The following is a 12,457-nucleotide window of genomic DNA, read 5'->3' as shown; positions in this document are numbered from 1 at the left end:
ATTTCAGACTGACGGAGAGGGCTTAACACTTATTGGGAGGCATATTAGTAAGATTTTTTGACTGCCTCTGTGAAAACAGCCAACAGTTTCTAAATACAACTCAGGTGACTGAGCACAAAGTAAGCCGTCCCCATGCAGGAAGATTACAAATATGCTAACAAGAGCATGTTTGCATTTGGTGGGCTCAAACGCACAGCTGCCTTGGAGATTTGGACCTGAATTTCATTGAACTCAAAGATTCATTTCTGCATTAAAAGACTATTAAGTACAATCCATGTATTCTGTGTTGTCAAAATAAAGAACACATTGAAGCAACATGCATTCATCTACACATTTATAATCTTCCACTGTGAAAAGCCCATTGCAAAATACATCTGATTAAGGCTCACAGTGATCCTATGAAATTGAGATATACAAAAATCTCCACAAAACAAGCGTATAGAGTAGATAACTAATCTTGGGCTTGGTAGATAGATAAATTATTTTCCATTTATGGTGGTATGGTCAACTTGTCTGTGACTCTTAAAAGTTTAAAGCCCCAGGTTCCATCCAGTATAAAAACAAGGGAGACAACATACCATAAGAGTTATTAATAGTGGCTCTGGAGTCAGAATGTTTGGGTTTGACTCTTAGCTCCATCATTTATTAACTGTAAGATCCTACTGACTCTCAGTTTTCTCAGCTGTAAAGTGGGGTTGGCAACAATAGGGCGGTCGTAAGGATGAAATGAGGTAATACATGTAAAGTATTACGCTAATGTCTTATACATTTAGTGAATACTAGCTGTTGGTGGTGTCATTATGATTTCTAAAACTGTGTAATCTCCAAGGAAATATATTACTGCTATTTGCCCACAGTTAAGATGATGTCCCAGGAACTGGTAAGACAGTGTTTGTGCCTGCCATTACTACATATCCACTGACATGTTTAGATAATTTACACAGATAATTTTAAGGAATCCGAGAAATTTAAATATATATATGTATATATATATAAACATACAATAATATGTACATTTTTTACCTCTAAAGTTTGAGTTAGAAGAGGCTTCTCTAAAACGGCTCTCATTAAGCCAGAGCATAGTTGCTCTTATTACTGGAATGTGATTTTCCTGATAAAGAGCAATCCATCTTTGACAAAGAATCTTTGTTCACACTGGTAATCTTCAACAGAGTATCAAAATCTTTAGTGTAAGATCTAGTGCAATAGTATTAAATTTCCCTGAAGCTCTGAAAGATGAATTCCTAGGGAAAGCACCACCCTCAACCTTCAGATCACATTAAACCACTGTCCATGAAATACCTTTATAATTATATGCAAATAACTATTCCAGAAGAAATAAAAATCTTCAGGTGGGAGGCTAAGATACATTCAGAAAGAACATAAAATAAACCATAATATAAATTTAAAGATATTTCAGTTAGCAGAATGTTAGATGATTGATTTTTTTTCCAAAACAGAAAGAACCAAGATACAATCAACATAGGCTTTGAGAATTACAGAAAATATATCGTTGTGTTTTACAATAGAAAGCTTTGCAAAAAGCAGGTGTGAAATGTGAGAAAGTTTAGCTGATTTTCATGGTTAAGACAAGTTGTAACTTCAACTCTCTCGCCTCCTCCACTTTTTAAAAAATGTTTGATCTGTATGTTTAACAACTCTCTAAGGACCTGAATTTCTACAGATGTAACTGACAAAGGGTGACTTTCAAAACTGTTCAGTATTTCTCTCTAAAGCTTTGTAATCATCCCAGTTTTCATGTTGTCTTCCACACATCTGAGACTACTGTAGTCACAGTCTGCTTTCGCCAAAGCAGCATGCGAGAACACAGTGTTCCTTTGCTAAAGTAATTAGGTTGCCCCTATACCTTTTGGAAACCGGAATATGTGAAGAACGTGTTACAACTGGCAACCTGCAGCAGTTTTTTAAAGAATGAGACTAACAAGGGCAGGAAAGATCTAGAAGTACATAACAAAAGTACCTATTTTCCCTGGGTGCTAAACATTTTATAGATTCTGACTTCCATTCTTTGCCTAAGGGTTTGGAGAGGGAAGATTAAGAAATAGATCAGCCAGTCCCCCACTTCACTGAGATGGGGAAAGGAGAAAATGAAATGGACAGGTCAAAGTAATGGCTGAAATTTAGAAAGCTTCCATTGTAAGACAAGGATGCTACTGGACTTTCAAATGCCCTGTAGTTAACAGTGCTGGTCTTATGAGAAAACAGAGGCTCAATGACCTCTGAAGGCTTTTAACTGTTTTATGTGCCAGGTGTGGTAAAAGAGGAGCTCATTAATGTTTTCATTTATTAAAGTTGGAAGTAAAAGAACTCTTATAAAACATCATGTCTTATTGGATTAATTTAATTTTAGTCTCCTAAAATTAGTATCTTTTAAAGGTAATAGATAATTTTAAGAAAGAGCAAAGGGCAGATTATGTCTTTAAGTATAATTTGATAAAAACTGCTTTTAGAATTGCACTAAAAAAGACAGACAAATCTAGTTCTGCCTCATAGAAGGCCTACCAGAGACTTTTGAAAACATACAAATTCTCTATAATTTACTTGGACAATTTGGGGGTGTCAGGAGAAATTGAATTTTAAGAACCATTCTCCTCAATTATAAAAATGACCTAAGATCTATAAAGAGCAAAAGCTTTGAAAAAATTAAGACTGTGGAGCTTATTTTCAGTTCTTCCCCCTGGCCCCTTCTCTGTTTTGGCATTGACAGCTAGGCTCAAACCTGTTTGATCATTGAAATACTTGAAAACACTTGGAGCACAAACAAATTTGGCTTCTAAAACTATAAAATGCTGACAAAGCCTTTATATTGTGTGTGTGCTGTGCTTAGTCGCTTCAGTTGTGTCTGAGTTATTCCTCTGCCAATGGGATTTTTCTGGCAAGAATACTGGAGTGGGTTACCATGTCTTCCTCCAGGGGCTCTTCCTGACCCAGGGCTTGAACCCATGTCTCATGCATTGAAAGAAGATTCTTTACCGCTGAGCCACCAGAGAAGCCCAACAAGCCTTTACAGATGACTTCTCTCAATATACAAACAATTCAGTTTGAAGGCTACATGGAACACTGCTAGGCAAAACAAGCTCATTATTCTAGCCTTGAGCTGTAAGAGAAGGTATCTGATATGTTCTCATTAACAAAGGATTCATGACAAATTTGAGTATTTTGTATTCTTTTGTACACTTCATGTTTTACAGCTTAAAACTGTATAAATTAATCCATATTCAAAAGGAATTCCTGGTACTGTAAGAGGACACCTATGGAAGAGCTTGCTAGCTGTCCACCCAAATCCATTCCACCTTTCTTGCACAGTGATGATGGAGCCACGTGCCCAGTGAGAGCACATCTGAATGAAGCCTCTCAGGCAGGTAGGTAGGTCTTCAATAGGATGTGAGAAGCTGTATGTGTGCTTTCCAGGCCTGCCTAATTAGCTGCCTCACAAGGTTCACGCCTTGACACTCACTCATTCTCTCCTCTTGTGAGCTGGAATGCAGATGAAAAACACGACTGCTCGGGAAGCTAGTTGCTGAAGCTAGAGGCAGTTGGCCTGAGTCCCTGAAACACTGTGTGGAGAAAGTCTTCTAACCCCTCTCCCGAGCCCTAAACTGCTTTAGATTGTCACAGAAGAAAGAACTTTGACGGTGTGCAAGGCACTGAATTTTGGGTCATTTTGTTACTCGTTACCCTAAAAAAGCAAGTATAAGTGCCAGTGTTAGTTGCTCGGCTGTGCCCAACTCTTTGTGACCCCATGGACTGTAGCCCAGCAGGCTCCTCTGTCTATGGGATTCTTTAGGCAAGAATCCTAGAGTGGATAGCGGGGATCTTCCCAACCCAGGGATGGAAGCCAGGTCTCCTACACTGCAGGCAGATTCTTTATCACCTGAGCTACCACACTAAATGATATGGCAGCCGTTCATTCGCTCACTTTTCTTAAAACACATTTTTTGTGAGTGGTGAGCTACGCTGGCCACTGGGGAACAATGGTGGATGGCGAACTGACAGCACTGGTCCTTGCCATCATCACTTCTGTATTTGGTTACTGCTCCAACTGTAGTCTGCTACACTGTTAATACTATCTTAATTTTAAAAACAGGTTCTATCTGAACAGCCCTCACCATTCCTGGGCTATACAGTTGCCAGTGTGATCCTTTCAAAAGGTACTTCAGAAAATTGCTTTCTTCTCTTCAATCCTCTAATGGCTTCTCATTTCACTCAAGGTAAATGCTAAAGATCTAAAAATGGCTACAAAGCCTTAAGGGATCAGGCTCCCTGCTATGCCTCTGACCTCATCTCCTATAGCACTCCCCCTTCAACTCTGCTCTGACCAGGAGAGCCTTTTGCTCATCTTCCAAAGGCTAGGGCTGTTCTCCCTCTGCCTGGATAGTCTCTCCTCAGATATCCCTCCTCCCTCACAGGTCCCTGCATAAGCGCCATTCTCAGCGACACCGGACCTGAAGACTCAATCTGCTCAGTGTCCATCCTCAGCTTCCCACCCACACCCAATCTGATTCACCCCGCTTCACTTCTCTCCACAGCACGTGCTGCCATCTGACTACATGTTGGTTTGTTTCTTATCCGTCTCATCCTTTGAGAATGTAGACTTCCAGATGGCCGACAGTGTGTCTGTTTGGGTCACCATTTTGTCTTTTGTGCTTAAAACAGCGCCTGTCATACAGTCCATTGTTGTATGTTTGAAGGAATGAATATGTTTCCATCTGCGGTTCAAACGGTGGGTTTGTTTTTTTTTTTTTACCTTATATTGACACCACTCAAGAGAATCACTGTCAGATGGTTTTTGACAGGAGTTCTTGCTGGGCTATATTGCATTAAAACCAAGAATTGAGATTTTCAACATTAGGTAAATGATTGTTCTTATAAACAGGCAAAATGGTTTGGAGGGGATGGAGGAGACAGTGGACGCATGAAGATGTGCTAGGTGGCTGTCCTGATATTCCAGACTAGTTATAAAAAGTGCCTCAGCTATGGCAGTACAAAGGGGAAAGGGGGGCATATTTTTAAAGTAGAGTCAACTAGATTTGACATGTGACAAACACTGGAAGAAGGACTGGGAACAAGGAAAAGGAAAGGCCTTAGAAAATGACTAAGAAGATGAGGACCTGTGAAATCAGATGAGTGAAAGAGAGACTAAGGAGGAAAAGATGATTCATTTGATTTTCACATGTTGACCTGAAAGCACTGTCTAAGGTGAGCTTCACAGAGCATCATGGAAGTGTTGCTTTGGAAGTCACTTCCAAAGAGGTGACATCTGACACCGCAGAAGTAGAGAAGCTCTCAGGTGCAGTACTGATGGGCAAGGGATGAGGCGATAATCTGTGTAACATTTACATCTAAGCACGTCTTGTGGAAAACCAGTCAGTGAGGGACGCAGTGACGAGGAATAGGGTCACTGTGTTAAGAGGACAAAGAGAGATCAACATCCTGGAGGTCAAGGGAGAAAGATTTCTGAGAAAAAGGAACAGAGGGTCAAGAACCACAAGGACTTCAGGAGGCCAAGGACCAAGCCAACAACAGCACAGAGGTCTTAACATACCAGAAACAACCACACGGTCACCCAGCGACACAGAGAAAGGAGTTTCTTCAGAGAAGTGGGGGTAGAATCTGAATTACAGGAGTTCATTAGCAAGTATGGAAAGAACTGGAAATGTCTGCAGACTGTTTAAAATTTTTGATGGCAAAATGAAGGGCAAAGATTGACCATCAGAACAGAGGGAGCAGAAAGAACTTATATAGGTACTGTTTTCAGTTTTTCCTATTATTTAGCACATTTCATTGCACTTATATCTCACAAAAAACCACAAAGAGAGATAAATACTCCCATGTTACAGAGTAACTGCTCACTTGCCATAGCTATTAAATGATAAAGCTGGAACTGAAATTCAGGCCTGAGTGTAAGACCTAAGCTGCTTCCTTGATCCCTGCCTATGATTTCAGAGGGTGTACATGAGATTAAACAGATGCTGTTTATGAATAAAAGGGCTACTAGACTATGTTTTTTTAAATATATAAATGTAAATCTTATTAAGGCATTAGTAGAATCACATAAAGAATATTTGGATGGAGTAAAAATTGCCCCTAATACTTCCACCATCACCATCACCAGCACAATACTACTGTTCAGTCATTTTAGGTATATTTCCTTTGTGTGTTTTTCTAGGAAGATATTTATATACTTGCATTCACACATAAATGCACGCACTATATATACTGCTTCCTTATATACCTACTTTTGAGGGAGAGTATCATGGAACCCGAGCCCCACCACTTATTTGTGACCTTGGACAGCTGTTTATCTTCTGTGCTTCATTTTCCTCATGTTCAAATGAGAGTATTAATAATAATAATTACTACTTTATGGGTTATTGGGAGGATTAAAATTGATAATATATGCAAAGCACTTAAAATATACTTTGCCAAACATTTTTCACTTTATTACATAGTCTTCAGAACCGTAATTTTTATTTGACGCATAATATCTTATTGAATTGACATACAAATGTTACTTATCTGGTCTCTTACTTTTGAACATTTAAATTGCTTCTAATTCTCCATGATTATAGACAACCATGTGGTGAGCAAATCAGTACTTCTGGTCCTTTTCATATGTACGATGCTATCTCCAGAGCAGGATAGCAGAGGTAGGATTATTAGATAAAATGCCTGAATTATGGCTTTTGATTCAAACTGTTAAACTGTGCCCTAGAAAGAATATTTTTGAGATAGAGGCATTTTCTAGGCCAACAGAAATGAGCTAGTGGTGAGGAAGCAATGAAAAGTGCATGAGTGAGTGAGTGAGAGTGTATATGTTTGCACATGTACAAGACGTAGAGAGAGAGATGCAGACAACATAATTTTCAAGGATATTTAATCTTAGATTTTAGAAAAACGTTTAGAAAATCTGAAGCAGGAAAGAAGGAAGTCACTGAAACACAAACTTGCTGTTTTAGCTGTTCAAAGACAAAAACAGCAAAAAAGCTTTCCATCTGAGAGAGGCTCAAGAGCACAGATGTGAGCTGGTGGTGCAAGAAGAGAGCAGAAGGTTCTGACCACAGCAATCGTTAGAGGTACTCAATGCCACTCACTACCACTAATTTCTGAGTTCAGAACTATCTGCAGTCTCTCGGTCTCTGCTGCTCATGATAGTTCAAAAGGGAAAAGAACAAGGCAAATTACTACAGACAGTTCCCACTCTAGAGATTCTTAATCTGCAAGTTGCCCTTTTTAGATCTTTTTGGCTGTGTAATGGGCTGGCGAGATCACTGTAAAATTATCACTCAAACTCTTCAGTTCCTCTCCTCTTGTTTTCTCTGGAAAATGCTTTGCTCCCATGTCTCCATCAAAACTGCTCTTACTGAGTGATCTCCAGCTTGCTAATTCCAATGGCTAAACTCTCACTGTTCTACTCGGTTAACCATTTGACCTTCTTTCCAGCTAGAGATACCTGGTTCACCTGGCTTCCAAAACATCAAACACACCTCATTTTCTCCTTTTTTGCTGTTGTTTCCTTCTTAAGTCTCCTCTACTGGTTCCCTGTTATCTCCCCATCCTCTGCATGTTCATAGGCCTCAGGGCTCACGGTCCCTGAGGTCACTTCCCTTGTCTGTTCAAACTCACACCCTTGACTACTTCATCTAGTATACTGACTTTAAATACTCTGGGTTTGTTCCTTGGTCAGGTAACTAGATCCCACATGCCACATCTAAGAGTTCAAACGATGCAATGAAGATCAAAGATCTCGCATGCCGCAACTAAGACAGAGAATAGCCAAACAAACAAACGCAAAAAAACATGTCCAACATTGAACCATGATACTACTCCCAAACTTCTCTCTTCTCCATCTCAGTAAATCGGTTTCACAAACCTTCTAGCTGCTCAGGCCCAAACCCTTGGCGTTATCTTTCATACTACACAGGTAATATCAGAAATCTTGTCAATTCTATGTTCAAAATATATCAAAATATATCTATTACCTCATGACGACTGCAATACAGTACTCTAGGAGGACATTTTAGTCAATGTGAACAATGTCCCCTACCGCAGGGCCCTGCGCAGCCTACAAGGCAATATGTGCTGGCTTGAGGATCACCTTAGTTCACGCCATCATCAGCGCACGCCTAGATTATTGCAACAGTTTCCTAACTGGTTTCTCTGCTTCTGCCCTTGGCTGCGTCCTTTCCGTTCTCAACACAGTGGTCAAACCAAATTTCAGTAAGTTACATCACCGCTCTACCTAGAACCCTCACACGGATTCTCATCTCACCCAGATTAAAGGCAGAGTTTTTACAATGTTCTATGAGGCCCTGCTTAATTTGTTCTCTCCTCACCTTCCATTGTCTTTTTCACTGTCCGCATTCGCTTCTAACCATAATGGTATCTTTGCAGTTTCTTGAACATTTCATATAAGTGATTTTCTTGGCGTCTCTGAACCTGCTGTGATAGTATGGTTTGTTTCCTTACTTCCTCTAGATCTTTACACTCAAATATCAAATTCTTGGAAGGCCATCTCTAAAAACTCTATTTAAAATTGCAACCTCTGCCCATTTATAATTTCTAGCCTCATTTTTTGCTTTATTTTTCTTACTAATAGTTATCACTATGTAATATATTTCATGGTTTACTTTTTTACCTTGATTTTGTCTGTTTTTCCCACTAGAATGTAAGCTCCATGAAGGCAGTGATTTTTGCCTGTTTGTCTCACAGATGTATCCCCAGATTCTGAAATACTTCCTGGCACAGAGAAGGTATACTATTACATATGTTTTCCAGAAACAAAAGTTTAGTCAGTGTATAAAAAGCTTGTAAAGGAATAAGAGAAGGTTTTGGAGGAGAGTGGGGGAAAGTAAAAATAGAAGTTTAAAAGTAAGTAGGAAGTTAAGAAGCACAACTTCACTTTCAGGATGTAGTCTAAGCAGTAGTCACTGTCATGTTCCCTGGCTATTTGCTTTGTGGTTGGTTACCTGTGAAGATGAGATTTAAAATTAATGGAATATGAGAATCAGGAAATATCTTTGAGAATACCCTCACTTCACAGATGAGAAAGTGCTTCTGTCTGAGTTGTGTTGGCAGGGCTTTAAATTATTCATTGCAACAAAGACACGTTCCACTTAGTTCACTTATGTTAACATGTAACCTGCACAATCCTGGAATGTGGAGACTGGCAGCTAAGATGGGGACAAATCCTTTCACAGAAAAAAAAAAAAAAAAAAAACACAGAATGGAATTAAGCTCTCTCATCCAAATGTTTTTAAACATCAACTATGTCCACAGTTTTAGTAATCACACATGTATTCTAAGGAATAAATATACTTTTCCAGTTTCATTAGCTACTACCACTTAGCTAATTTAAGATACTATTCCTGGTAGAAAAAAACACTGGTGAAAACAAATCATGGGCCGAATAAAGAGCTAACAGAGTTAGTATCATTTAGTTTATTAAAAATTTTACTTTTCCTTCAAATAAGAATTAAGTTAGTGTTAAAAACTAATGTATAATGGTTCCAAAGCTTGCATGCATGCTAAGTCGCTTCAGTCATGTCCAACTCTTTGCGATATCATCAACTATAGCCCACCAGGATCCTCTGTCCACGGGATTCTCCCGGTGAGGATACTAGAATGGGCTACCACAGCCTCTTCTTGGGGGTCTTCCAGACCCAGGGATCAAGAGACCCTGTGTCTCTCATGTCTCCTGCACTGACAGATGGGCTCTTCACCACTAGTACCGCCTGGGAAGCTGTATTTGTGGAACGGTGTCAGACACCAGGCTGAGGTGGGTGACTGTGTTTACTCTAGCTGATCAGTTTGCTTCCAGAAACAGGGCATCAGGACATATGGGGGGAATGGAGCAAACATGCTCTCCCCAGATGTGCATTTATGCATATTTTCTTTGAGGAATAAAACTGGGAATTTTCTCTGAGTGCAGGCAGAAACTGACAATGGGAAAAGAGGTGGTCCATGAGTTTTGTTAAATTTATAGAAAACCCAGCATGGAGGTAAAAGCTGCTGAGATAAACCAGAAGAGAGGCTTTAAACACTGTGAGAGAATGGATATTACCTATTTTTATTAGGGACTCCAGTTCATGTTATAAAATTCAACTTCAGTTTTTTTGGGGGGATTAAATTTCCGAAAGCTAAAGGAAATCAGAAGACAGACTTTGGTTCTCACTTTTCAAAGAAACTGAACATACACAATAAAGGATGATGTATACTTATAGTTAAACTGGATAAGTATTGAGTTATTGACTAAACTCACTTGCATAACTTATATATCAAATTCACGAACCAGCATTTAGGTCTGAGGTAACTGTTTAGGAGATAGGGGGAAAAAAACTATAGAGTATAGCTTTGAAATTAAATTTCTGAACACAAAGGGATTTCTGAACACAAAGACAGTTGATCCTATTTCCATATGTATTTTTCTTTTACCTCACTTTAAACTCATTAATTTTTTATATTCATATAAATAAGAACAGATAAAATGGAGGAAAATAAGGAAAAATGCTTTGATAATTTTATTCTAACAATAAAGTTTAAAAATGCTCAAAAGAATGAGATAAAAGTCAGACCAATTTCAATAACATAGAAATCAAAGTTTGTGCTGTTTCTGCTTCCTTTGGCAAAATACAGTGTTTCGTGAACTTGATTTTTATAGTTATTAAAAAGAAATAAAAGTGCGTATACTTAGTACCTCTAAGGTCTCTTTCAGAACTCATGTCCTATAATTCTGTGAAACTTGAGCTTGACATTAATTTTTACTTTTTACAAAGCAAGGAAAAGAGACGTGGTATTTCCTAACTGGCTACAAGTAAAAATTTTATAGAATCATGCACTTACCACAAGACCATCTTGATTTTCATTGAGCTCAGAAAGTTTGGAACTGGATTTCTGACGTTTAGGTTTACCCCTTTCTCCAATATAACCAGAAGTATTTTCATATAATTTTTCCACTTCACAAGCATTCAACATACATTCATCAAGATTGCTGAAGCCAGAAGGAATATTTTCTTTGTTGAGACGTCCCCTTAAATTGAAAAAAAATTAGCTTCATTTTACTTTAAAAGGTAAAAAGGACTTTTTAAAGACACTGCATCATGCAGAAAGAAGAGTGCTTAGAAATTCCATGTTTCATCTTTTATAAAAACCTGAGCAGAGTGCTACTCCTGAGACCACTTGGTGCCAAATGTATCAGATTAAAAGAGAAATTATTCCTAAAGGCAAACTGGCGAGGGCTGTGTTTCTACCAATGAAAAGCTTTTGTATTTGTACCGAAAGTAATCTGTATTCAAAACCAGGGGAATTGTGCAAACTTGCAAAGACATTTTTCCATTATTCATAGGTTTTATATACATACATACATACACGTACATGGATCTTATAAATCAATATAATATATTAAGAAAAATCTGAAAAGGAAATACATCTTTTTCTCCAGAATGGGACACTGATTTTCTCCAATTGAGAAAGACATTTTATCACAGTATAAATGCATTAATACCTAAATCTGCCTATATTAGATGATCTGGGTAAAAATGATATAACAAGAACTACGGAATACAAAGAAAGCATTTCAACTGAAATATGGATTCATTACTTCCCAGTACCAGTTTCTGAATGTAAGCTTGTAACTAAAGTTCCTTCATGACTTAGTTTTAGAAGTTTTAATTACAGAATTTAATTCATTTAACGCTCTTGAAATGCTTCCCTTAAGCATTTTTTCATTCTCTTTTAAGAGGTTTTTCACGAAAATTAGAGTACTTGTCAAAGTGTTTGTCTTTTACTACATCACAGAACAAATTAAACCATCAGTGCAGCACCATTTCAGAGAAGGCAATGGCACCCCACTCCAGTACTCTTGCCTGGAAAATCCCATAGACGGAGGAGCCTGGTGGGCTGCAGTCCATGGGGTCTCAAAGAGTCGGACACAACTGAGCGACTTCACTTTCACTTTTCACTTTCATGCATCAGAGAAGGAAATGGCCTGGAGAATCCCAGGGACGGCGAAGCCTAGTGGGCTGCCGTCTATGGGGTCACACAGAGTTGGACATGACTGAAGCAACTTAGCAGCAGCAGCAGCACCATTTGGTCAGGTACAAATGAATGAGACTTACTCTCTGTCATGGTGTGACCTTAAAGGTACTTCCCTGCAACTAGAGATTACCATACTAAATTAAGTTAAGTCAGAAGAGACAGACAGATACCACACGATATCACTTACGTGTGAAATCTACAATATAGCACAAATGAACCTAACTACAAAACAGAAAGAGAATCACGGACATAGAAGACAGATTGGTGGTTGCCAAGGGGATGGGAGGGAGGGATGGAGTGGGAGTTAGGGGTTGGCAGATGTAAACTGTCGCATATAGAATGGATAAACAGCAAGGTCCCACTGTATAGCACTGGCAACTACATTCTATATCTTGGGATA

At 38.7% G+C, this 12,457-nt stretch overlaps 1 protein-coding gene across 14 annotated transcripts in view; it reads right to left on the bottom strand.

Moving 5' to 3' along the window:
• Positions 1-12,457, bottom strand: part of FAM13A (family with sequence similarity 13 member A) — a 337,557-nt gene that overhangs the window by 46,426 nt on the left and 278,674 nt on the right. For all 14 annotated transcript variants that reach the window (XM_061419687.1, XM_061419691.1, XM_061419689.1 and 11 more), the window contains one exon: positions 10,864-11,050. In XM_061419687.1, the coding sequence (XP_061275671.1) occupies positions 10,864-11,050 (187 nt within the window). The remainder of the gene's footprint in view (positions 1-10,863; positions 11,051-12,457) is intronic.

Source organism: Bos javanicus, chromosome 6 (genome assembly GCF_032452875.1).
Source record: "Bos javanicus breed banteng chromosome 6, ARS-OSU_banteng_1.0, whole genome shotgun sequence".
In the NCBI taxonomy this organism is placed as follows: domain Eukaryota; kingdom Metazoa; phylum Chordata; class Mammalia; order Artiodactyla; family Bovidae; genus Bos; species Bos javanicus.
Note: the sequence above shows the minus strand (reverse complement) of the source record. Positions and strands in the feature narration are given on the sequence as shown.